At 42.9% G+C, this 27,110-nt stretch overlaps 1 protein-coding gene and 1 long non-coding RNA gene across 3 annotated transcripts; one reads left to right on the top strand and one right to left on the bottom strand.

The window, feature by feature from the left end:
• Positions 1-843: 843 nt before the first annotated feature.
• On the bottom strand, positions 844-25,410 carry BMS1 (BMS1 ribosome biogenesis factor). 2 transcript variants are annotated; one of them, XM_083740260.1, is made up of 23 exons: positions 25,284-25,410; positions 23,471-23,683; positions 22,691-22,881; positions 21,929-22,008; positions 21,270-21,458; positions 20,235-20,377; positions 19,992-20,113; positions 19,010-19,206; positions 18,659-18,795; positions 17,314-18,059; positions 16,418-16,519; positions 15,086-15,240; positions 14,225-14,306; positions 13,482-13,558; positions 12,635-12,820; positions 12,002-12,190; positions 10,859-11,039; positions 9,721-9,779; positions 9,023-9,145; positions 5,651-5,798; positions 4,609-4,784; positions 2,894-3,055; positions 844-1,482 (listed from the first exon to the last, which is right to left on the bottom strand). In XM_083740260.1, the coding sequence occupies exons 2-23, from the start codon at positions 23,644-23,646 to the stop codon at positions 1,252-1,254; spliced, it is 3,852 nt and encodes a 1,283-aa protein (XP_083596386.1). In that variant the 5' UTR covers positions 23,647-23,683; positions 25,284-25,410; the 3' UTR covers positions 844-1,251. The 2 variants fall into 2 exon arrangements, with proteins under 2 accessions (XP_083596386.1, XP_083596387.1); XM_083740261.1 differs by having other exon boundaries at positions 25,158-25,309.
• Positions 16,526-22,484, top strand: LOC310845439. The gene is made up of 2 exons (XR_014564729.1): positions 16,526-17,035; positions 22,263-22,484. It is a non-coding gene; the product is annotated as an uncharacterized lncRNA (long non-coding RNA).
• Positions 25,411-27,110: the final 1,700 nt, after the last annotated feature.

Raw genomic sequence — 27,110 nt, 5'->3', positions numbered from 1 at the left:
GCCGCTGTGGTCTAAACCACATAGCCTAGGGCTTGCCAATCAGGTCAGTGGTTTGAATCCCCGCGACGGGGTGAGCTCCTCTTGTTCGGTCCCAGCTCCTGCCCACCTAGCAGTTCGAAAGCACATCAAGTGCAAGTAGATAGGTACCGTTCTGGCGGGAAGGTAAACGGTGTTTGCATGCGCTGCTCTGGTTTGCCAGAAGCAGCAACATGACCCGGAGGCTGTCTGCGGACAAAATGCCAGCTCCCTCATCCTATAGAGCGAGATGAGCACTGCAACCCCAGAGTCGTCCGCGACTGGACCTAAAAGTCAGGGGTACCTTTACCTTTAAATACAACCCTTGACACTGAGCTAGCATTTTTGGTGGCAGTCCTGTGTTGATGACTGTTTGATATGTCCCACCCATATTTTTTGTATTTGATAAGTTGTATTTGTGAATGTGATTTTTATGTATGTAAGCTGCCTTGTGTAAGATACAAGCCTCAGAAAGAAAGGGTAACAATTTTATAAATAAAACACAACACACAGTTTCACCCTCAGAAATGAGATCAATGTAGGATTTGTCAAGATTCAAGCAGGTCAAATGATGCCCCATCAGTTATCAATTATTCTGTTTTGGCAATGATGCAAAGACCTATCAAGTAACTGCATAATACATAAATAAGGAGCAGTCTACTCTCCACAGATGAAATGTAGTCAGAAGTTGCAGTACAAATTTTGCTGGATCTAAGTTCAGCTACTTGGCAGAAAGATTTGCTTTCACATTTCTTAGGAAGCATGGCCTTTCCTAGAGAAATGCACTATATTTCAATGTGTAAGAAAGAACTCATAAACAGATTCAACTTGGGCTGCCCATTTTTTTTATCTCATTCAAACATTAGTATTAAAACCATGTACAAACTGCATGATCCATTTTTTTACTAACAGCAAATAAAATTATTTTGAGTAACCTCAAGATCATAAATGAATCCCATCCAAATAATCACATGTAAAATACTTCAATGAATGATCAGCGACCACAAAGTGTGTGACACCTTCACTTCTTCCTGAAGCATATTGCAGGGTAAACACCATAAACCATAATTTACATCTGATGCTGATGTTTTCAAATGACAATGTCATTGTTTTTTCTCCTCCAAGGCAAGTTCATTGGAGTCCAGAAACTTATTAACAGTATTTTTGGGTCTTGCTCTTAACTGGGCACTCCAGGGTAAAATGTCTTCTCGCTTCCTTCAGGTGGCTGCTGAAAACTCACTTCTCCCTTTCAGCAGATCCTCTCAGGCTCGATTTCTGCCGCTTTTTCTCCCTTTGTCCAATAATGCGAAAGAGCTTCTTCTTTGCTTCTTTCTGCCTCTTTATTTTCTCTTCCTCCTCTTTCTGCCTCCCTTTGAGACGTTCTTTAAGCTGCTGCCGATGTTTCACCTTGGCTTTCTTCAGCTTGTAACTGTGTACCGTACCCAAAGCAGACAGAAGTGCTGCAATCTGAACAAAAACAATGAACAATGTGTGATATGTACATATCAAACTTTGGGAGCAAGAACTGACACATTACAAGGCTGATTTCCCAGGATTTAATTGCTGTTAGATAGGGAGATCCAGCACTAAAACGCTACTCACTAGCACTGAGCTGCAGCAATGCAAATCAGCACATGCACTTCTGGGAGGAAGATCAAAATCTTAGCAATGACATAAGCAGGAACTTCCCCCTCTCATATCAAACAGATTCTTATATCAAACAGAGCTGTTGGTTGTGTTCCATTTATCACACCCATCTCCCTCTAGGATAATTAACACAACTTGTATCTTGATAACTGTATGCACTGTTTCTTGGATCAAACACACCACACCAGTGGCTCTCAAAGGGTGTGGCAGGAGAGGATGGCAAGTTCGGTGGGAAGATTCCAGGACCGCCAATATTATATTGTGGGAATGATTCATGTTCTCATGTAGCTGTAGCTGCATTGTTTTGTACTTTGTGGATGTCCCATGATCAGCTTAGAAAGCAGCTGTGTGCTATGTTATAAACCAAGAAATTGTTTCATTTTGTTTCTCAGTGTATTTCCTATCAATAACAAAAATTGGTGTGGCGTGAGTCGCAAATTTTTATTCTGGAAGTGTGGCCCAGAGAAAAAAAGTTTGAGAACCACTGTGCTGCATAAAGCAGGCCTTTAAGATTCATGGCAGTCATATACCAGTTGGTACATTTTTATTTGTTAACTATCCTGAAAGCTACAAGTCAAGTTGCCTTGCGTTTGAGGACTACAACAAATTGGAAGTCCCTTTACTCCCTTGGCCATAGAAATGGATGCAAGACAACCACAGCTGCCCATTTGCCTGAGAAATTTTGGATGGATGGATTTTTCTTAAACGACAACTTACATGGCCATCCCACCCGCTCCATTTTATCCTGAGGTAGGTTAGGATGAGGGACAGGACAAAGTCATTCAGCAGGCTGCATGACTGAGTGTGGGGTTGAAATCTGGTCTCCCAGATCCTAGTCCAGTATTTCTCAAACTTAGGTCTCCAGCTGTTGTTGTACTACAACTCCCATCATCCCAAGCTAGCAGGATCAGTGGTCAGGCATGATGGGGGTTCTAGTCCAACAACAGCTGCGAACCCAAGTTTGAGAAACACTGTCCTAGTCCAAGTTTAAGATGCAATCCACATCTCAGGGAAATTCCTGACAAATCTGTTGATTTTTATGGGAAGGAATCATTGACGTTTATTAGAAATCTGTGTTACAGGTTGTGAATAACTTGTAATCCTTGTAAATTACAGCAAAAATAATGAGGACTAAAAACACCAATATTGGTCAGCAGTCAGAAAGAACTTGCTATTTTTAAGTGGTTCTTGCACCCAATAAAGGATTATTACAAAACCTGAAACAACTTACCTTCTTTTCATGAGGCTCCCTGATAACAGCTGGTCTCCACTTGTCCTTTGTGACTTTTCCTTTTCCTTCCTGAAGCTTAGGTTTGCTTTTAAATGGCAAAGCCTTCTGAAGCGCTTTTGGAATATGCAGTTTATTGAAATGTTTCTTTTCTCGCATTATAGGCTAAAATAAAGAAGAGTGAATGTAAATCGAACAGCAACATTCATTTTGCTTTCTAACTTGCCCATTACATTCTGCATTATAATAAGTATGAGGAAAATAGGCAAATAAAATCTCTTGGCTTATGTTCACAGCTCCTTCCCAACCGAAATGTAATATCTGAATCCTTGGCCATGTAGGAGGAGTTCATGTTGTCATTTTTCCCTGTGATGACATCTAGCTTATACTGACAAGAGCAAGAGTCGCTGGGTGAGCTCTATTTATGTTATCTAAGCAATGCAGGAGGAAACTGCCTTGCTGTGGCTCCCTTAGCATAAACGTAATTCAAAAACAGGGTCTCGTTAACAGACTTCATCATCATTTTACAGATCAAATGAAGTCACAACTGTTGCAGACAGACAGAATCCTGTTCTATGTACTGCCGCCTATCTAGCAAGGGGGATGAAGGCAATTTTATAAATTGAAAGCTGGAATACTTTACTAATCGGAAGTGGGAAGATTGTGCCTTCCACTTCAACATGTTGGGACTCCAGCTCTCATCAGACCCAGCCAGCAGGGCTAATGGCTGGGGCTGGTGGGAGCTGTAGTTCAACCTCATCTGGAATAAGGGGCACATGTCGCCCAACCCCGCTTTACATAGGCCTGTGAAATCACAGAAGGTCCTCCCCCAGGGTTATCCTGAATCTCAGGCACAAAATCACCAGGTGGATAACTCAGCTGGTTAGAGCATGGTGCTGAGAATACCAAGGTTGCAGGTTTGATCCCCATAAGGAACAGCTGCATATTCCGGCATTGCAGGGGCTGGACTAATGACCCTCAGGGTCCCTTTCAACGCTGATTCTATGGGAATCGGCAACTCTGCAAACATAGCACCAAACTCATGAATCTGGAGTAAGTTACCGTATTTTTCGCTCTATTGGACGCAGTTTTTCCCCTCCAAAAATTGAGGGGAAATGTGTGTGTGTCCTATGGAGCGAATGCAGGCTTGTGCCATAGCCGCGCGCAACCCCTCCGGCAGGGAGAGGCTGCACGGGGCTAAAGGGGAAGCCAAAACAGCGAGCGGGATCCATACCGCTCGCTGCCTTGCCTTCTTCCATAGCTGCGCGCAACCCCTCTGGCAGGGAGAGGTTGTGTGCAGCCTGTACGCTGCTCTTTGGGGCTGGGGGGGGGAAATATTTTTTCTTGATTTCCCCCCCTAAAAACTGGGTGCGCCCTATGGTCCGGTGCGCCCTTTGGTGCGAAAAATACGGTATACCACTAAGGAAAGAGGCACACAACAGGGCTTTTCCTCCCCACTCTGAGATGAGAAAGCAGAATTGTCCTATTTAATCTTTCAATGAAAGAGTGAGAAGATGACAGAGGTGGAAAAAAGATGGTGCACTGGGGAAGCTTACAAGGTCAGGACTATGCTTAATTCCCTGTGCCACTGCACATTCAGTATGTTTTCAGAGCCTCCACTATTTCACTAATAGTGCTGCTATTGAGTGTTGCTGATCAAAGGCAATTCAAGATAAAATCTATGCATATTTTGACATGAAACAACATACAACCCCTACCTTGTAAAGAGAATCTTTATTTTGTTTTAGTCTGATGCCCTTCTCGTGCCTTAGCTGGCCTGTTGTCTTCATTCCTGCCCAGGAGTCTTTTTCACCCACAGCCTTTAGCAAGGAAGTTACTGGGTTATAGAAGGCTGGGGTGGAGACAGGATACCAAGTCCGCAAGAAAACAATATCTAGAAAGGGAAGAAACTGGTTAAGCTTTTAAAACTGTTTTAAGGAGGCAAGCTTTGCAGAGTTGCAGGTGAACCCCCAGGCCCACATATCTGGATGACAGCTTTGCATCTCAAGGGGTTCCCCTCCTAGACCTGCAAGCAGAGTGAGGCAACGGAGCCCTGAGACGAGAAGAGTGGCAGGAGAAGGTTGTTTCTGAATCTGCCTTATGTGAAAGTAGAACACAATACAAAACCAGCACATCAGGTTCTGGCTCAACCTTTGCCCTGTACCACTAGTTTTCTACATACACACAGTTTTCCCAGCAGAAGGTGGTATAGCCCATTCTACCACCTCACTCTGCTGTTATGTGTAAGACCCTGGTCCTACTGTCACACAGTAAAATACAAAACTGTAGCCCTGTACAGAAGCTGAACACGCCAACTGCCACCACAGGAATATCTGAGACAGTCATGAAGACGACAGCAATCCAGAGCCCAAAGCAGAAACATAACTTTATTGAGTTTGCCTCTTACTATAAATGTAAAAATGAGAACGATATTGTTACAACTACTGCAATTAAGGAACACATGTAGCATCTCTGAAACTGACCCCTTGCTACCAAGACTTTTTTATAGGGGCGGGGGGGGGGGGGGGGGATGCACTGAAACTATGATTAGAAATACCAGCCTGGTGTGACAACTTCACTGATCACCACTAGAGGGCAGAGCTTTTTTACATTAAATGAGGCACAGGAGAGTTTGAGAAACCTGCCCTCTCAGAAATGACTGTGCAATTCATTCCACAGATATAACAGGGGCGCAACCTCGCCTTTGGCAATTCCTGAAAAGAAAGGCTCCTTAAAAAATCATCCTGCAAAGCAACTTACCGCTCATTAGCAATTTATCTTCAAAGGTGGCTCGGAAGGCACCCTCGGGTGTCCGCAGGGCTTTTTTAATCTGACCTCGGATGCCGCTCACAGTACGAATGGCTGCGCCTTCAAACTTGGCCACTTCCAGTACAGAGTTAAACATCCCCTATGTTGACGTGAAACAAAGTAGGAATGAAAAACTTCATACTGAGCTTAATATTGCAATATCACCAAAAGCACCCTTCTATACCAAAGCTGTGTAGGCTTCTGTGAGGCCTTGGGGAGCACAGGAGGACAGCCAGATGACTGCGCTGTATGCTTTACTGATTTATTAATAGAATTATTTTTATACCACCATATCATATTGGGGCAGTGTGCAACATTAAAACGTAAAGCACCATTCAGAACAGAACTTTCCAAACTGTGTGTTGTGACATGTTAGTGTGTCAGCTGCAGTGTGAATACTTCCCATGCTCCTTCTGGGGCTGGAAAGGGGTTAGTTTAACCTCTGGTTTAATAGTAAGACTGAATTACCGTGTCATGAAATGATGCACGTCTAAAGTGTGTCACTAATACGAAAAGCAAAGCTTTTGCAAAGCTTTGATTTAGAACCATAGAATCATTAGTGACTGGCTTATCACAAAAATTCAACAGCTGCAAAGGCCTGCTTGAAAGAGATGCTTGAAAATCAAAAGTGAGGATGCCTGCCAGATCTCTGCTGGGACTGTGCTCCACTCCACATAGGACAAGCAGTGAGCTCAACACAGCAAGGCCTCTGTAAGACAAGCCACAACTTACAGCCAGTGACTGAGCAGAGATAAAAGGGCACATGCAGGCCTTAAGAGACCCTGCACCCAAGGTGTTCAGGGCTTTCTATACTGATGCAAGAGCCTTGGACCTGATGGGGAGCAAGTGGGCAGCCAATGCAGATGGTTAAACAGAGGTACAGTATGTTGCCCCCATCATCTGCTGCGTTCTGTGCCAGCTGGAGCTTCTGCATGAGGAGCAGCCCTACGGAGAGCGCACTGCAGTAATCCAGCCTTGATGTTACAAAGGCATAGGCTACAGTGCCCAAGTTATCCCAGTCCAGATATGGTCATAGCTGGCACACCAGACAAAGGTGGTAAAAGCCTGCAGGGGAAGTGCTTTGCCAGCAGGAGTTCCTGGGTTCAATCCCCAACATCTCCAGGTAGGGCTGGGAGAAAGTCCATGTCTAAAACTCCGGAGAGCTGCTGCCAATCATTGTGGACCATACTGAACAACATGGGCCAATGGACGTGGTATAAGGCAGCTTCCTATGTCCCAAAGAAACTCCTAGCCACATATGTCATTTGTGCCTGTAATGACAAATACATATGCAGGAGTACCCCCAAGCTATGGATCTACTCCAGGCATCCCCAACCTTCGGCCCTCCAGATGTTTTGGACTACAGTTCCCATCATCCCTGATCACTGGTCCTGTTAGCTGGGGATCATGTGAGTTGTAGGCCAAAACATCTGGAGGGCCGCAGGTTGGGGGTGCCTGATCTACTCCTTTGGAGGGCATGCAACCCTGTCCAGAACAGGCTGCTGGTCTATCCTCTTGACACAGGAGCAGTGCTCAAAATTAGCCAGGCGCCAGATGTGTTTTGCAACTGGTGCGGGTCCAATGGCAATCACATGGAGATCTCTGGACACCAGGTTGGCAACTGAGGGGAACAAAATGTCACTTAGAGGAGGAGCTGAAATATTTTCCTTGAAACCTGAATTAGTTTTATTCCGGTTTGTTTAAATGTGTTGTAAACTGCTTTGAGATTTCTTCTTTAAAATATAAAACGATATAGTAATGGAATGGGTAATAATACTAATAAAAACCCATCGGAGCGGGTGGGGGATGGCACCTAGACATTCCATTGTGGCAACCAGAGTCTAGGTTTAAGAAGCCATTTGGTGATTAGATTATATATCTGAGTTTCTAACACTCTGCAGGAGCCACTTACCTACGGAGGCTCCATTTCATCAGAGTTCAAACCCAGTTTATTGGCCCTATCTGATTTTGAAGCTCACACGGGAGGGTCATTCCATATCAAAATACTAAGAAAATTGGAAGACATGATGTTAAAAAAAAAATGGGATCACTTGATATGGAAGGACTACCTGCACTGCAAAACAACCATACTAGACTTCTTGTCTGTCTTCAAAAAACATACTGAAAAGAGACGCTTGCATCACAAAAGGGAGCTAGGTGAAGACTTTGAATTTCAAAAAGGAAAGATACTGTCTTTGTGGGAGGTGCCTGTTCCAAACTGTCTCCTAAGAGAGATAACAGCAAAGAATGGAGCCACTGAGTGAGTCATAGCTCATAGGAATCACCCACCTGACTTCCAAGATAGGGTCTGAAGTTCAAAGTGGAGCATGACAGATAAAAAAAGCTCCTTCCCAAAGGAGTTTAAAACACAAACAAGTTTTAAAAAGGTGTGGGGTGGGGGAGCAACTTCAAAATGGTCCTGGAAAATGACCAACACATTTCAATAAGGTCCTTATCGGAGGCACAAGGAGGCAACACAGGAGATGTTGCCTTAATAGGAAAATTGCATAAGGCTTTTAGAAACATGCATTGGGTGTTTAAAATATCCATTATGCATCCAAGATCATTGGGTATCACCCGGCACATGACGCTTTTGCTATTCTTTCAACGGAGTTGAGGGCTGTAGGGAAAGGTTAGGGACAAAGATTCGTGATCCTGGCTACCATTTTGGTAGGTACAGCTTTGCTGGATCAGGCCAAGGATCCATAACACCCTGTGCACAACAGAAGCCAGCCAGATGTTTTAGGGGCAGCTGAAACCGGGCCATAGTTCATCACCATTGCTGGCAGCCTAGGTAATAATAAGAATAATTTATTATTCATACCCCACCCATCTGGCTGAGTTTCCCCAGCCACTCTGGGCGGCTCCAAATCAAGTATTAAAAACAATACAGCATTAAATATTAAAAACTTCCCTGAACAGGCATTAAGAGGTATGCTGCCTCTGGAAATAATAACAGCAGCAGTAATTAAATGCAGTAACTAGCAACTCCCAGGGTGGGTTATAATTAAATATTTAAAAACAGCTACAACAAATTAAAGCTGCAGGAATAGGGCAAGTCCTGAGAACACGCATCTCAGGTGTCAACAAGCAAAGGTTGACATCTTCTGCATTTGCCAAAAGCTGCATATTGGTCGTGCCAGATGCACTTCTATAGGTAGGGAATTCCACAACTCAAGGGCTGCCACAGAAAATGCAGCTTTTTGGTGGTGGTGGTGGTGGTGGGACCCACCCACCCACCCACCCAAATTCTGAAGGCAGCGGAACTACTACTCTGCTGACCCCCAAGAGGGTCCTCAACATTCCTACTGCTCAAACACATACCTTGATAAATGCTGTATTCTTGAAAATTTTGAATGGGAAACCGGTCAACTTTAATTTCTTCACAACTCTTATGGACTTATCTAAGTCAAGCACAACTCCAGTGGCAGCTATCCGAAAATCAGGCTGAAATATAAAGCACAGAGACTTGCTTGTATTTGTTATAAGCTATCCACGTGCGCCCATGTACGAACACACATGCGGGCAGACAGGGTGGGGCGTGCACATGCATTGGAAAGTGGAGGTTTCAGGGTGCTTATCTCCATTTCTCATTTATTTTGCTCATGGGTCTATAAATTTTGGGTTGGCTTACTGTATGTGTATGCATACCAGAGAAGCTGGGGGAGAAGAGGGCCTCTCACATCGCACTTGGCTTCACACAACATACAGAGACAGTGAGACTCTCACATTGCTTCTGCTTGGTCCAAAACTCAGCAGTGCAACAGGAGAAACTCCTCCCTTCCTCCCCCTCTCTTGACTAATGGAAACATTTCACCAAGGAACTTGCCCTAGGAAGCAGAAGCCGAGTACCATATCTTATTTCCTACATTACTTATCTATCCACATTGCCCCTCCTGCACACTTCACAAATAAATCCACCAACAGAATCATAGAACTGGAAGGGATCCCAAGGGTCATCTAGTCCAACCCCCTGCAATGCACCCTAGGCCAACTAGAAACCGTCCATGGTAAATACTTACTGTTGCTCCGCTCACTGACTGGATTGCCAGACATCCTGCTCCTTGTGGCGTGATGGGACCTAACAAACAAGATTGACCCAAACCTTCAGTGTATGGTTCAATGGTGCATATCTTCTCTTAAAAATGTAGTGAGAGAAGTAAAACCCAGGGCAAACTAGGGAGTTAAAAGCAAATACAAAATGCTTCCTTTCAAAACTGAGGTAATGTTCTTAATACAGTCATACCTTGGGTTACAGCTGTGTTTTTTCAGGTTGCAGACCACCAAAACCCAGAAGTACCAGAACGGGTTACTTCTGGGTTTCGGCGGTTGTACATGCGCAGAATAGCTGAATCGCACTTTGCACATGCACAGAAGCTCTGAATTGCAACCTGCACATGCGCAGACACGGGTTGCGTACGTGCATCCCGCACAGATCACGTTCGCGACCCGAGCGTCCACTGTATATCATACCCCTGGCACAAGTAATAATCAAGGGAGCATGATTTAAGGTAAAGAAATATGAAGCTTTCTTGGACCTGGCTCTTAACACGGTGGCCAGGTTCACATGTAGCACTAAACCAGCCTTCCTCAACTTTGGGTTTGCATATAATGTTGAAATCCTGGCTCCCATCAGCCCTGATCATTAGCCATGCTGACTGCAGATTATGTGAATTACAGCCCAACAATACATAGGGATCCAGGACAGGAAAAAACCATGCTAAGCCATGGCTTAGCCTTATTATTATGAACTAAATTTGTTTTTGGCTCAAAGCTTGACTCACACGCTCCCCCTTCCTCCCCCTGCATGGCTGCCAGTATCTACTTATCTCAGTTTTTATCAAGTTTCCCTTATCTTGGGCTTACCATTGTGTGAACCAGGGATGATTTCTTATCCTACACCCTGGCTAGGTAAACAAGACATAATCCATGCCTTGAAATAGCAAACCCTTTTTCCTGACTGTGGCTCAGTCAATCTCATTATAGCCCTGTAAATTTTATAAACGAGGCAGAGGTGCGGGTTTTCCATTTCCCCCTCTAATTCCACCACTGCTCATACATAAAGCTTCAAACAATTCCTCATCATCATTAGTTGGCTTTACCAGTGCTGTTCCTGAGGCTGGGAAGTTGCAGAGTTTGCTTTAGAGAGTTTGCTCTTACCCCAAAAAGTTGTCCCACAGTGCATATGCTGTGGTGTATACTTGAGTAGCCTGTGACGGCCATTATGGTCTTCAATGTAGTACATAGGGATCGTCTGAAACCTCCTCCAGCCCAATGAGAAAATGAGAGGATCGCGAGTCTTAAGTATTTTCTTATACCAACGATGTTTCTTCAAGCGCATCTGAGGAAAATCAAGGATGTTTCATCAAAAGCAAACTCCTACATTTATGCCAGTAATTATTTTAGCAGTCCCTTATCCTGTCTTAGTACTGAGGCCACCTTGCACTATATAAAATGCAGTGAGTGGTTCGGTGCTTGGTGTTTTGAGAACCCTTGGAAACAGAAAATGATAACAGGGGTCAAGGAAACACATAGAATATTTTGCAACTTTCATCCTCAAAGAGACTGATACAAAGGACCATTGAATGGAATGAAAGTTCTGCAAAGTCTTGCCTAAGAACTAGCTGTGAGCTGAGTATAATCTCTCATGAATATCGTTATCATGAGGTGTAAGATAGCCCTTCTGGGAGCAGAAGAGACATTCCACATAAGGAAGGGCAGCCTTGGCAGAACAATTATGTTCTAGAACCAGCTTTGACAAGGGTCTGCTGAAAGGAGATGCAGGCAAGGAATCTGGAGGCACATTGAAAGCCATCTAGGACGGCAAAAAATGAAGCAGCAAATAGGAATGCCATTCATGTGAAGAAATGGCTGGATATGATTCCATGGAGATAAGAAGAGCGGCATTGCTCAAAGAATCTCCTTATGAGAGCTTCTTCCACACTCAGTTCAATTGCTCTGGCACTGAATAAGCAAGTAAGAAAAGATCAGCCCAGCCCCAAATGTGGATAAATGCTTTCTTCTGCACCTGATGGGTGAATCTCCCTCCTCTACCTTCCCTCCACCCACTTTCCCTTGCAAATATTGCCTTTTTAGTTGGTAAGCCTGATGCCATGGCATCACTCTCTCCTTGAGGAAAGCTGCATCGCGGGACAATAATTATCTGAAAAGTGGGATAAGCAAGTGCTGCAACCCTAACCCAGAAGTATGGGAGTGGGGAAATGTGGTCACACAGGAGGTGATTAACTGAGACACAAAAGAATTCTGCACCATAAAGGAGAATGTAGTGTTGCAACTGCATACCTGCACATATCCCACATTTCCTTCGGTGTTTCCCAGGCCACCCAGGATAATTGGGTAGTGTGGGTCAAAATGCAGCACCAGCTCACATGGCACGTTCTCCAGTTCTATCCGTACATACATTCCAGGCCGGAATCCCTCATACTGAACTCTGGTCTCGTCGTCTTGATCTTCAAATTCAGTCCGGTTAAGCTGTGTGACAGAAGCAATTCGGAGATCCATTAAACTGACAAAAAAATACTTGGAAACCAATAATGACAATAATGAACATTTGCATTATGAGCCTCCTGGTACAGGTTAATGAACTAGAAGGAAAATGTACACATTCATTCAAATTATAAAACATTGCCATCAAGCTGTATAATACTTAGTGCCTTACAGCTGGAGAGTGCTTGTCGAAGAGTTCAAACCATTTCACATACATTGTGTTATTTTTCTTATGATAAATAAGGGTTGAAGATGACATGCAGGGGTTACCTAGAATTGTGGAAAAAGGGGGAAATTCAAACCAGAGATATCCTGAACCATATTTCAACCTTCTAACCATGTCTACTCAGAAGTCCGTCCGATCTAATTCAGTCTTGCAGTTCTGGCCACTAAGCTACAGAAGCTCCCGATGAGGTATGAAATTTATACCTGTGCCTGTTTCTGCATCTCCCCTTTTAGGTCATCAAAGTAGGTGGCATCTCCTTCATCATACACAGCATCAAACATCCTCTTCAGCTTGCGTTTCTTATCCATGCGCTTCTTCTTTTCCTCTTCCTCTTCACCAGATTTGTCCTCTTTCCCATTATTATTCTCTTTCTCTTCTTCGCTTGATGCCTAATGGGGAAGGTGGGGCGGAGGGAAGAGGGCTTTATTCTGTGCGTTTGTTTTGTCCTCAGGGAACAAAATTACAAGTCATTTTAATACTGCAGCTTTTTGTTTTCAACTTAGACCTAAGGCCTAAGAAAGATCAAAATTTATGGCTTGCCCATTCAAGTAATTAACTAGTGATCCTCAATAACAAGGAGTCAAAACGGCAAAAAATGTTCAAACTCAATCTGTGCATCATTGACAGATAAACGTTATTGGGTTTATAGTGTCTGTGAAACCTTTAAAAAATTGTCACTGTAATCCACCTGACAAGTGTCTTATGTGAGAATTTAAGCAGTTCTGACAAGAGCTGAAGATGAGCTACATAGTAAATGGCTGCTGATATCCTACAAAGTAAGGAAAAGGTTGTAGGGGAAAAGTTGTGGGCTCTGAACAGTTCAAAGGTAATTATGAGTCCCACAAAGAAGAGATGCAATGACACTCATAAACTGCAAACAAAGAACAAATACACATTTGCTAACACCGAGAAAAAATATGCTGAATATTTTCAAATTCCCATCATATATTTGCTGAAGAATTTGGGTCTCTCTTGACAAGAGAATCTTTAACTTCCTAGCTTTGAACACCTGTTCAACAAATGAATCACAGTTAATTCTCTCAAACCTACTTCATCTCCTTGATCAGCTGCTTTCCCTTTGTGTACAATTCCTGTCTCAAGATCTTCAAAATCGCCATATAATTCTTCTATAAAAAATAAACATCAGCAAAATCATTAATATTTTCTGCCTTAGTTTCTCCTATACAGTAAATCTTTCAGCTTGTTCATCATCGATAAATTTTACGCATGCATCTGAATGTGTTTTCATTTAAACACCCACCCACCCCAAGCCCCCATGGTCCCTTCATTTGTGATATTTTCATAAGACATGAAAAACTGGCAGGTGGGAGGTGGTATATTTACTTGGACTGATTATCTGCCCTTCATGATAAAATCAGACTGAGTTAAAACACTACATAAATGTATGGGCTTTTTTGTACTCTGTCTTCTATGTGCATACATTCAGTGGCTATACGAAGTCTTCCACTAAAACAAGGAGATGAGTGCACTGGCACTCAAATCTTCCAATAAAGGAAATCAGCCATTTCCAGAGCCCATTCCTGCTCCGCAGGTCTCCCAAACCATCTCCCAGATACTGTTTTTCTACACACACAAAATTGTCCCTCCCAAACCCTCCTTACAGTTTTCAGCATTGTCTCCACATGCAGAACTCCCCCCCACCGCGGAAACCCATATTTTCATCAGCTCTTATCCACTAAAGCTGGCCCTGAAGCAGGTTCCCCCATAGCAGCTCAGACCTTTTCTTCCAGCTAGCAAGAGAACAACTAGCAAAGGAAAAGGCTCCAACTTACCATCCTCCTTCAACAGTTTTGCAGCATCTTTATCAGCTTCCCAGTTTCCAGTCACAAAACAGTCTCTGATACTGTCCATAACCTGCAGGCAGAGTAGCAAACTTGTTTTCTGCTACAAACACACGTTAATTATAGAAGTGACCCAATGTAGCGGCAATTATTTTACCAGTTGCAACAATCTGTGTCCAAACTGTGTCCAACAATCTAGCCACTGTGTTTTCAAGAACGAAGGGCTATCAGGTACAGTAAACTGGATACTCAACATGTAAGTGAGGCATCAAATAATCTACAGCAGGCATAGGCAAACTCGGCCCTCTAGATGTTTTGGGACTACAACTCCCATCATCCCTAGCTAACAGGACCAGTGGTCAGGGATGATGGGAATTGTAGTCCCAAAACATCTGGAAGGCCGAGTTAGCCTATACCTGATCTGCAGTATCATGCCTCAAAGTGGCTTTCTTAGTCTATGCACCCTTCCACACAGAAAAGACTACCTGCCCTAAAAATTATCCTTCCATATGACCAGCATAGACAAACATAAACCAAAAAAAATGCCTGCACAATTCAAATACTGCCACTCCTTCCTTAACCATCCTCCCCAAACATTGCCAGTTTAGTTCCACCCTACTGCTTGTTGCTTCTTTTCCTTTACAAACTCCAGCTCCTCTCTTTTTGCAAGTCTAATCCACAATTCTCAAAGATCCTCAAATTTGTGGGAGTGGTTAATTATGTTTCTACCATCATCACCACTTCTGCTCCTCCCAACCTCCACTGATACCAGCAAGTGAGCATATACTGTATGCACTGTCTTATTATGAATACAGCATCTGGGATATAATCTACAGAATCTGCAGTAAGCACCTCATCTAAGTCCCAATCTTGTGGGGTTTCCACAGGGAATTTGGAGCAGTCAAGGGCATCGGCTTTTCGCTTCGATTCTTCGTTGGGACGGCTGATGCGGAACAACCCTCCAAGCTCATTGTTTTCTTCATCTTCCTCCCCCTCATCCTCAGCCACTGAATAAAAACAGAAGTGCTTCACAGTTATACTTTGAAAGGAAGCCCTGGGAATGTTGCATCTTGTAATATTTCATTACTAGGGTGCAAGCTTAAGTAGTCGGGGGCAAGCATCCACAAATCCATTCCCCAGGACTGAATGGGTCTTGTCCTCTGGTGAGAAGAATGTTCACTGACATACATCCCCCCCAACCACTCACTTGTCCAGTAGTTTAGGATGCATAGTGAAAACGTCTGCACAACTGAGAAACAGCCCCATCGCTCTTCCAGTCCAGAGAGCTTGAGAGAAAGGCAATTTGTTTTTGTGCAGTGAAAAATAAAGACAGTGGCACCTCAGGTTAAGTGCTTAATTCGTTCCGGAGGTCTGTTCTTAACCTGAAACTGTTCTTAACCTGAAGCACCACTTTAGCTAATGGGGCCTCCTGCTGCTGCCGCACCGCCAGAGCACGATTTCTGTTCTCATCCTGAAGCAAAGTTCTTAACCCAAGATACTATTTCTGTGTTAGCGGAGTCTGTAACCTGAAGCGTATGTAACCCGAGGTACCACTGTATCCTCTATTACAAAATGTATGACAAAGATCTTGACTCTTATTCTTTGAATTCCAAGTCTCTTCTCCTATAAACATAGCAATATTATATCATAATCAACACTTAATAACGCCATCTTAGTTGCTCTTCTTGCTTTTGTTATTAAGTTGATCCACCTAAGTTGATCCACCTCACTGGAATATCTTCTATCTTTTCCAACTATAACTTGCCAAGCTTCATAATTTCAATCTGTGTTATTGTTTGCTGAAGAAGTAACCTGCCCTCAATCATCAGCGTGGTCGATATGCTACAAAATAGTCAATAACCTCTTAAGAACTTGAAACGTGATTCCAACAATCTGATTTTGGGCTGAGCCAACTGCTGGGAAGCTGGACAACTGTGTTGAAGGACACAGATTAGAACCCAGAAAGCCTATCAAGGACCACACTTGGTTGCCTGGTTGCAAATAAATATTCTGGGACCAACCAGAGCAGCTTTCATAAGATGGGAAAGAGTTCGACCTTTTCTTCTTTCATGCAGCCAATGTACCACAAATGATTAACATGTTATTTTTCTCTCTCCTTCCACAACCCATTCTGTTAGCCCCTTTTCTTAAACTGTATAAGGGAATGCAGTGTATTTATTATACCTGTTCCATAAATAAGTTTGCGAAGATTGGGAGCCGATTGTTGTTGCCTCAGAAATGCTTCAGCTGCCTTATGAGTAATGCCTTCTTTCCATTTAAGCGCACCTGGGGGGGAAACAACATGGTTTCTTTAACTGAGCAGATTCAATGCTTGCTCGGATTCGCAGCTGTTCATTCTACCACTAATATAAATGGTCCCTGCTGCCATTAATCTCCAAAAGATTCTTTACTTTCTCCAGTTCCTATTTGAGTTCACTTTTTCTTAATCCCCTCTCAAATGCATGGGGCTGGATCCAAACTGAGGCTTCAGTCCTAACTACACTTAGCAAGGAGTCAGCCTTGTTGAATTCAATAGGACTTAAGACTAAGTAGGTATGCAAATTAGTTGCCCACAGTTCACATTGTGATCACTGAGACTACACATTGTGATCATTGAGACTAACAGCACAAACCCAACCATGTCTACTCAGAAGTAAGACCTACTTAATTCAATGGGACTTGCTCCCAAGTAAATGGGATTAGGATTGCAGCTTAAATTAAGTCATGACTAACTTTTCAAATTGATTTCAATGGGACCTAAGGGCAAGTAACTTAGTCTGGATCCAACCCATGATTCACAAGGTAATCTTATACATATCTATTCAGCTCAGTGGGACTTATTCTCGGGCACATAGACCTACAGTTTTATCCTCTTCCACTAGAAAACAGCAAGGTAATATGAAAACAAAAATACAAAAGAGCAATTAAACTGAATTACATTTATGCTACAGAAATGATTGGCAGACCATCATAATTCCTAAGTAGCACAGCTCCTTTTACTAGCAAATGAACAACACGATAGGTGGGCAATTTCAATTGAATGTCATGCCAAACATGCCAAGAGAGCAGTGTGTACATACCAACTGTATCTAGAGAAAAGTCAGAGGCTTCTTTATACTCCTCTGCCTCTTTCAACAGACCTTCAACATCATCCTCGCTTTTGTCAAACTTTGATTCCTGTGTTTTAACTCCAGCACACTGCGGCTGGGAATCTTCCCCGTCAGATTCTTCCGTATCAGAATCTTCCATTGATTCTCCTTTGTCCTCCGCAGATGATTCTTCCATCTCAGATGCTGATGCTTCTTCTGCTGTCCCATTTCCAGAATCTGTAGCGGCTGCCACCTTTCTACGCAGATTTCTGCTATTTCTCTCCTCTTTGTCCATTTCACCACATGTAGACCTATTCAATAAATCTGTGTTTCTGGCTGTAGATTCAGAATCGGCAACTCTCTCCTCCTCGCTTTCTTGTCCATCTCCTTCTCCATCTTCCCCGTCCCCATCAAGGCCCACTTCTTCTTCCTCACCTGAACTTATCTCAAGATTGTCATCGCTATCAGCAAATGCTGGAAGTTCTGTTAGGGTTCCTTGCTTAGGTTCTTTTTTAAAACGCTTGGAAGATCTCAGGGCCAGCTCCGGATCTGGGAAATCTTCATCACTTTGTTGCCCATCCTCATCATCGCCATCGCTACCACTCTCAGACATTTCTTCATCTTCCTCCTCATCACTTCCACCATCTTCTTTTTCCTCGTCTTCAAATAGTGCCTTCCGACGTACCCTCCCAGTATGTGGGTCAGTTTCCTTCTCTTCTTTAGGCATCTCAGACAGACTTCCAAAAGAAGCAAAAATCAAGTATCACGAACCATTCGAAAACAAGCATACTGCAGAGAATATTTGGGGAGCTTCCAGGCCATAGGTCAAATTTGGTTTGTGAGGCTGTTTTTGGAAAGCCACCCTCACCCGCTCTGTCGGGGGTGGCACAGGTAAGGATGAGGCTTCAAAGGAACAATTGGGAGCTTAACATCAGTTCCTGATTGTTTCTCTGCTGGAGCAAGGAAAAGCCCCAGTCACCCATCAGCTGGGGAGCAGTTGCACAAGGGAAACCCTTTCTCCCTCCCAATGCTGCTCTTTGAAAACTCCCCAAATGGCATTTCTCCACCTCCAACATCGGGGTGGAAAGGAGAAATAGGGGGAGACTTCCAAAACAAAGAGCTGCCAATACCCTTGCGCTGCGGTTCTTAAGCATGGGGACCCCATGCAAAGGATTTAGATATTGATTCCGGAGCCATAAACAGTTCCCCACCCTCAAAAAGAAAAACTTTTTTGGACTCATCAAAATCTGCTTGCTACGCTGACTAAAACTGCTAACAGCAATAAGTGAAATATTCTCTCAACTGCCCCCTTGGTAATCAAGGGTTATCAACTTACCCTTGGTTGTCAATGTCAGTCTCTAGCGGTTGGGAATCCATGAAGAGAGACACTTTGCTTGACGCCATTTTGGCATCAATAGTGGAGTGCGTAGAGATGAGGCTCTGGACTAGTTCATGGTTTGGTCTTGTTTCCTCCTGACAAACCAAAAGTCTGTTAGCAACTATTTTCTAAATATACTTCTTTTGCTGTTTGCGTAAGTTAGCTGAGACCATAGTGGTACTTATGCCAAGAGATTACACCTCATCAAGCAGGCTGGGGAGAGAAGTCTGTCAGGGGTACATACAACTGGCTTCAGTACTGTACAAGAATTAACACTACATTACCAACTGCTAAAGAATTAACCCTCACCTCTTCTTCTTTATGTGTGTGACTTCCTCCAAGGTCGATATAAACTGCATCTTTATCATAAACTAAGCCCCCAACACCTGACAGTGGTGCATAAATAAGCTTCTCCTTCTCATTTAAGGAACGCTTCTTCTGGTGTTCAGGAAGCGCACAGGGATCTGGCAGGAAACTGATATCACTCACTGTGAAATCCCCAACGCCTGGATGAGAAGAAGCACAGAAAATCAAAACGGGGTCCAAGTAGGAATTGCTAAAAACTAACCACGCATGCAGCGAAATGACCACAGTGATTTCACTGTGTTAGTGATCTTATGTCAATGAAGTAGTGTTTGGATGAGACTTCCTACCACATTTTTTTTTATTGTTAAGGTACAGGAATCTCATGAAGAGAGACTGGCAAAATGAGCCCAGCTGGCAAAATGCCTATATGAACAAACCCCAATTTTTAATTATATATCTCCCACATTTGTTTTTTACTTTTCTGTATTTTCTATATTTACTTAAATAGCAGGTTACAATACAACTTTAAAAGCAATATAGAATATTAATTAAAGTAACAGGCTACTCAGTAAAAAATTTAAACAACTGCATAGGCCTGTAAGCATAAAAAAAGTCTTCAAGAAACACCTGAAAGTCAAAAGCAAGGATGACTGCCAAATCTCTTCTGGAGGAGAGTTTCACAGCAATGGTCTGGCAACACCAAATGCCTGACTTCCGGTTCAACAAGTATTCCCAGGAAAGTGTGTATAGGATTACAGCCTCAGTCTTCCAATCTGCAATATGGGGGCAATGTTTAAGCCCTAAAATATTGCTGATTGGAAGACAGCTGTTTGCAGGAACATAGTCTTTTAAAAAGGGCTCCATGTACACTTCATTGGAACAATGTATGTGCAAATTGTATTATTCTTAATACAAGGCTGTCCTTTGTTAACAAGACACAGTGCTGCAAGAACTAAAAAATAAGAAATAAGTGGTGGCATCCAACCTGGCATATGTATTTGACTTTTGTTTTTCAAGTGCGTTCCTCTTAAGTAACCATAAAGTGAAACCTTCCTGTCACACTTTGGATTAACTCTGATATCTTCTGGGTTTGTCAAGTCTTCCATCCTACAGAATATAAGGAAAGATCCACAGTACTTTCACATAAATAAATAAAAAGTCATCTAACAACATTGCAGAGTGTTGGGGGGGAAACAGGGGAAAAGAGGGGTGTGTGGTATGGAATTACCTGTCTGCTAGTACGTAAGGATGAGATGTCTGCCACATAAGGGGACGGAATTTCATTACGGAAATAAAGCGCCCCAGGTTGTGAATTTCCTGTTTCTGATATTCTCCATGTACCATCCCAGAGAGATAGAACAATTTGGCACCCTAAATTGACAAATTAAGAGAATAATTCACAGAACAACTGAAGCAACACACTACACTTCACTGTTCCTCTAGCATGAGCGCGATTTCCTCTGAAAATAAACACAGAGTTGTATACATGATGCAGTTTTGCACAATAAGAAGAAAAAGCACCTCAAGTATATTGACGGGGGAATTCAGCTTCCTGAGAATTTCAGGGAGAGCTATGTATTGGCCACAGTATGTCATGCCAGATGACCAAATGAACAATGGCTAACTAAAGCAAAAAAATGCACCTCTGAAGTCCCCCCAGGAGGAGAAAGAGAAGCCCAACTGCATATCAAGCATGTTATGCTAACCTATGGCCATTATAACCAGCAGGATTGCCACCAGGACTGCATCCCCAAGTTGAATTACAATCTCCTTCCCCCTAATGTTTCTGGATATCACATTGTGTGTTTCCCCACCTGTGATCCATACACTTGGCCTGCACTCTCTGGAAAGCACAATTTATACAAACTGCAGCACAGGTTATCTTGCCATGTTTTTCAGTGCACTGCAGCCTTGCATCAAGATTACTGGTAAGACTAAAATGCTATACAAAGAGTGCACCTACAGCAAAGTCATACAAGTACCAAAATCTGTACTGGGTTTGAAAACTCATTTGAACTGTGGAAAGCTCATTACACAAAACTGTAGATAATTATCTTCCAGATTAAAATCCAAATCCAAATTTGTGACTTTAACCATGAATAGATATGGAACTATATAAAGGACAAATTTTCAGGAAGGATCCAAAGGAAATTGTAACAGAAACACACTGAAGAGGTACAATGCAGCCTTCTAGCTTCACTACCTACAACTCTAAATGTTTTACATTCAACTCACAGGGTGAGCCACTGATGCAATATCATACCTGATAAACCTCTGTCCAGAATCTGTGCTTCAATCTCTTTTTAGTCTTCTTGAGCTGTTTGTTATTCTTGAAGGTATCCAAGTGCGTAAGAACACCCATAATTTTGGGGAAGCCATGTACCTGGCAAATGTTTAAAAATTCAAATGTTTCCATTTCAAATCCGAAGCTGGCATCAATGAGCATTAAAACCTAAGAAATGGAAAGAAAACTGTCAGGGGGGAAACATGCAGATCAACAATGAGCTGGAAAAAGTTAATGCTCAGGATAAATTAAATTCTCAATTTACTTTTTTCAGAGCATTACTAGCATATATTGATAATTTAATAAAGAAAAGAATTTGTATAATGATCCAACTATCAACAATGGGTCACCTGAATAAAATAAAGTGCATGTTGCATAGTAAACAACATTTTCCTTCTTTCAAATAAAATATGCTTAATCCAGTATATCAGTCCAATTTATTCACTGAATAGGTATTTTTTCTAAGCACAAACATAGAATTGCAGTGTATAACTACTACTTATAGAGCTCAGCTCTAGAGAAATATACAGTTTGACTTGTATCCATCTTGTAATTAGTGTATGATGTTTTCCCAAGTTTATAATTAGCATATGTTGTTTTATAGCAAGAAAAGCTCGTCATATACTGATACAACTCACCAGATCGGCAACTTTAGCTAGATCAATCATTGTATTAATATCACATCCACATTCAATTATGGTAAGCCTACGCTTTTTGCCTGTAAACAAAGGTGAAGAGCAAAACATGACAGATTTTAGTACTACCATTAAAAGTGTGACAATACTTTTCAGCTCATTGATTGAGAACATCAGATCACATTACCCTGTGATAATTGGTTTCCTGTCAAAATCAGATAGGCCAGCAGGGAAATTAAAGTGATTTTGGCTGATTTTAGTTTATTCAAATTTTCTTATAGCACATATGATTATGTACAGCACACTTCACACCTCTAATTATGTTCTTGCTTTTCAGACAAATATGGACCACCTGTCTATTCATGATCATTGGATGCCCTGGCTCCAAGTACTTCTTCCCATCCAAAATGCAGCAGGAGGCAAAGGGCCAATGGGCCTTCTCTGTGGTGGCACCCCATTTGTGGACACTCCCCAAGAACACTCAACCAGTCTAACTTTCAGGCACTAGATAAAAGCTGTACCATTCTCCCAAGCTTTTAAGTATAGATTTTTTTATGTAGGGCATGGTCCAGTCAAAGTAATGTACTTTAAAGCCACAATTATTTCAAAACAGCAGAACTCAGTAAGCACTTCCATTTTCTTCCATGAAAATCAACAGTACTTAAAAACATCCATCTGTTAGTAGGTCTGAACTGAGGATTGTTTTAAACATAAACTAAACACAGACATGTACATAAGCTTTTGTTTATGTGCGTCAGTTCTTACCTGACACAATTGTTACAGGACCCCGGATTTCAACTAACTTCTGCCTGGTGAAATTCTTAATAAGACATTTTATCAAGGTGCTCTTTCCAACTTTCGGAGGGCCAACTACAACCACAACCACAGGAGGAGGATCTAATGGAGTGCGGTCAACCACTGGAATGTGATGTTTTTTCGTCTTCAAATCCTGGGTCCTGTTTTTAATAATAATGTTTACTGTAAGCTACAAAGTAGACAGAACAAGTGCCCTGCCACACAGAAAAACAAGAATAACACCAGTTGTTCAGACCAAAGATTCACCCATCCTCAAATTCCTCCCCCCACCCTGCATGTACCACCACAGCCTAGAATCCAAGGAAATTATCTCATGCCATCTAATTACATCCATTCGCATCAGGATTGCATTGAGTCCCATAAAATTACATGGAAATGATTTGGGAGTCCCATACAGCACTATGAGAACTAAAAGATTGGCTGCAACTCGTGGACCTAGATGTGGACAGTCATCAGCTAGTTACTCAGCGTAATCGTTCTCATAAGATTATTGTGAGGCTAAAAAGCTGGTTTCCCTAAAGAACAGGATATTGATTAAGAAAAAACACATCATACCAAAATGGAGAGAGATCTATCATGTGAATATATATGAAGACAGCTCAGTGTTATACAGTTACAAATTCTAAGCTGAAAAACACAACCTGCAGCTGAAAATGCTAAATGTAAGAATAAAGCATTCTAACAGGGAGGAGTAAACCAGTATGCTAACGAAGTCTAGCAGTTCCATACCTGTGGAAAGTTCTGGCCATCTTGACTGCAGATTGGACCGCAAAGGCCTTTGGGTTTCTTTTCCGGGCATCCTCCTCATCTTCAAGCCCTAAATCTTTCAAATGACGCTTCCTTTTCTTGCCAGCCTTTGGCCCACTATGTCTCTTGCGGTGATGTTTCTTATCGTTTTCCTCCATCGCTTTTCTTGGTGTTCTATCACTCAGGGCAAAATACCTGTTTTTACCAATGTAATGTTAAGATAAACAAACAAATGTACTATGTATAATATGCATCATTCATTGGGTGAGAAGTGAAGGTGCTTCAACAACTGTCTAAAACAAAGATGATAAAATAAAATGACCTAATTCCCAACTTTCAGTAGGTGGCAACTGACTGTTTTCCCTTTGTATATCCACTTGGGTGGAATAAAAGTGGAAGAGAATGTTTGCTCACTTTAGCTAGTAAAATACTAGCTTCCACACAAAGTGTGGTCTGAACACCACCACCCATGTTTACTTGGAATTAAATCCCACTGCACTCATCAGGGGAGGTTAGCTCCAAACCCATGTTCAAGGTCTTGCTATTGCCATATAAAACCCTAAATAACTTGAAACAAGTAGTCTGCTTCCCCTTATATTGCCTCCCCTTCTGTGCTTCCAACCAATCATTAAGTTCTTCAGGAGGCAGCATTGCTAGCTGTACAGTGGTACCTTGGTTTAAGAACTTAATTTGTTCTGGAGGCCCATTGTTAACCTGAAACTGTTCTTAACCTGAGGTACCACTTTAGCTAATGGGGCCTGCCGCTGCCACGCGATTTCTGTTCTCATCCTGAAGCAAAGTTCGTAACCCAAGGTACTATTTCTGGGTTGGCGGAGTCTGTAACCTGAAGCATCTGTAACCCAAGGTACCACTGTACTACAATCAGTGGCGTAGCGTGGGAGTGCAGGGGGGGGGCGGCTGCACTGGGCGCAACATCTGGGGGTTAGGGTTAGGGGGCACAAATCCACGGGTTAGGGGGCGCAAATTACTTGCCTTGCCCCGGGTGCTGACAACCCACGCTACGCCACTGTACTACAATCAGTGGACTGCCACTTTATAATATCTAGGAAGCATTCTGGGTGAGGGCAGCCTCCCTCTGGAACACTGTCCCAAATGCAATTAGCGAGTAGAAAACAGGACTTAAGACACCTCTGGAAACCGTACCTTTTTATGCAAGGGTCCCCAAGATTATCAAGTTTTACTACAATTTTTTTTTTAATTTTTTTAAAAAATATATATTGGAATAGTACTTGTATCTTGGTTAAAGCATCTCATGTAAACCAGGGATTGTGTGTATTAAATAGCATAATAAATAATCGCAGGTAAACAGAACCCTAGGTGCTCAAGCAACATTCCCCACTAACAGCTATTCTTTTGCCAGCTGGAAGGCGGAGGTGAAACCTGAAGAATGGCAAACCGAGTAGCACCACGCAGGTCCGATTTCTAGCCAGTATTGATTCAGCACCTCTTCCCAGAAGACAAAATAGGGGCAGCACTTTATTAATGAACCGTGCGGGGAAGCGAGAGCCAGAAACTCGCAAGCCTTGGAAGAGGTGCTTCGTTCGGGAGCAGCATTGATTTTCTTAGCCTTACACGTGGATGAGCGCTTTGCTCGCCATCCCGGATATGATCCGCGTTTTTAAATACTCTGCCTTAGTATTTCTCCTACTATTCCTAGAAGCGCTTTTCTTACGGCTTATGGTTCCGAGAAATCGCTTCTACCGCGGGGGGAGGGTCAGGATTTCTCGGACAACAGCAATAATTCCCGGGACAGAAACCACCGAGCTCGGCTTACCAGACGACTCCTTCCTCCTCATGGGCAGCCCAGACGGAAGAAGCGTGGGGTTGCCGGTGCTCACTTCTCCTGGCTCCTCCCGGAAACAAAGGCGCGCGACCATTTGTTCCGGGGAGGACCGGGAGCTGAGGGAGAGAGGAAAGGAAGGCAATGCCTGAGGCACCTGAGGGAGGTGGGCGGAAACCATAGCAGCCGGGATATTTGAAACGGGTCGGTGGTTGGCGCCCAGGTTACCCCGAGGAGTGTTTTGCACAGGGGATTTTTGGGTGTTATGAGTCCAAACCAGCCTCAGCCCTTCCTACCCTGAGCAATAGAAAGCATTTCAGACGCAGCTATAGGGTGAGTCAGTGCCGGATTTACGTTTAAGCTAAAGAAGCTATAGCTTAGGGCTCCACTCTCTTGCGGGCCCCCCCGCAAAAAAATAAAGGGGAAAAACTGGTTGTACATTTCCAAAATATAAGATAAAAAACAGATAAAATAAAAATAAACTTAGATACAGCAACAGTGTTTTGTGTTGTGTAAGTAATGGGGCCCGCCTGCTAGCCCGATCCCTAAAATATCACTGGTTTGCTCATTTCTATATATAGGGTCCTATATATGGTTATATATATATATATATATGAGACAAACCTAGACAGCAACTTAAAAAGCAGAGACATCACCTTGCCGACAAAGGTCCATATAGTTAAAACCATGGTTTTCCCAGTACTGATGTTTGGAAGTGAGAGCCGGACCATAAAGAAGGCTGATTGCCAAAGAATTGATGCTTTGGAATTATGGTGCTGGAGGAGACTCTTGAGAGTCCCATGGACTGCAAGAAGATCAAAACCATCCATTCTGAAGGAAATCAGCCCTGAGTGCTCACTGGAAGGACAGATCGTGAAGCTGAGGCTCCAATATTTTGGCCACCTCATGAGAAGAGAAGACTCCCTGGAAAAGACCCTGATGTTGGGAAAGATTGAGGGCACAAGGAGAAGGGGACGACAGAGGACGAGATGGTTGGACAGTGTTCTCAAAGCTACCAGCATGAGTTTGACCAAATGGTGGGAGGCAGTGGAAGATAGGAGTGCCTGGTCCATGGGGTCACGAAGAGTCGGACATGACTAAACAACAACAACAGCAATATGTAGGGTGCCTACATTCTGCATATTTTGTTATGTTCAAATGGCTTTAGATTCCTATTAGGTCCATAAATTACCATATAGCATATATTCAACACAAAAAAACAGTGACAGTTTGTTATTGACAAAGGACAGCTGGACATATAAAGGGCCCTGTTACCTTCAGTAGCTTAGGGCCTCATCAACCTAAATCCGGCCCTGAGGGTGACACCCCTTCCAGCACCCCTTTCCCCTGTCAGAACAGGGACAAAAGACTATGTTGTTGTTGTTGTTGTTGTTATTCATCACTTATTAATTTTGTCAGCCCAAAGCCATTACAAAAGATAAAACGCAGAAGAGAAAATCAAGGCGGAATAAAATACATTACAAGGATAAAATAATCATTGAAACCAGACGTTCTGTCAGATGGATAGTTTGCTTCCCTGAAGAATGTAACTTGCCGTCTCATCTCCACAGTCATTTCTCCTCAAAGTTGCTGCTCTTTGGCAAAACAGGCCAATTTTTCAGAGGTGTCCGGGAGGGCTGTCCCGTAATAAAAAGTTAACGGAATACCCAATCTATCTCCCCCCTGGGAGTTTTAAATAATTGAATAAGGCTGCTGGAGTCCTTGAATAGATTGGGCAAACCGGCAAGGAGTGGGGCGGGGCCAGGCCAAGACATTTTGGCACCTGAAGCGGACCCCAAAATGGCACCTCCCCCCCGGGAA

Source organism: Podarcis gaigeae, assembly GCF_964106915.1.
Source record: "Podarcis gaigeae genome assembly, chromosome: 5".
NCBI lineage: Eukaryota > Metazoa > Chordata > Lepidosauria > Squamata > Lacertidae > Podarcis > Podarcis gaigeae.
The sequence above is the reverse complement of the archived record's forward strand: the minus strand, read 5'-3'. Positions and strand labels throughout refer to the sequence as shown.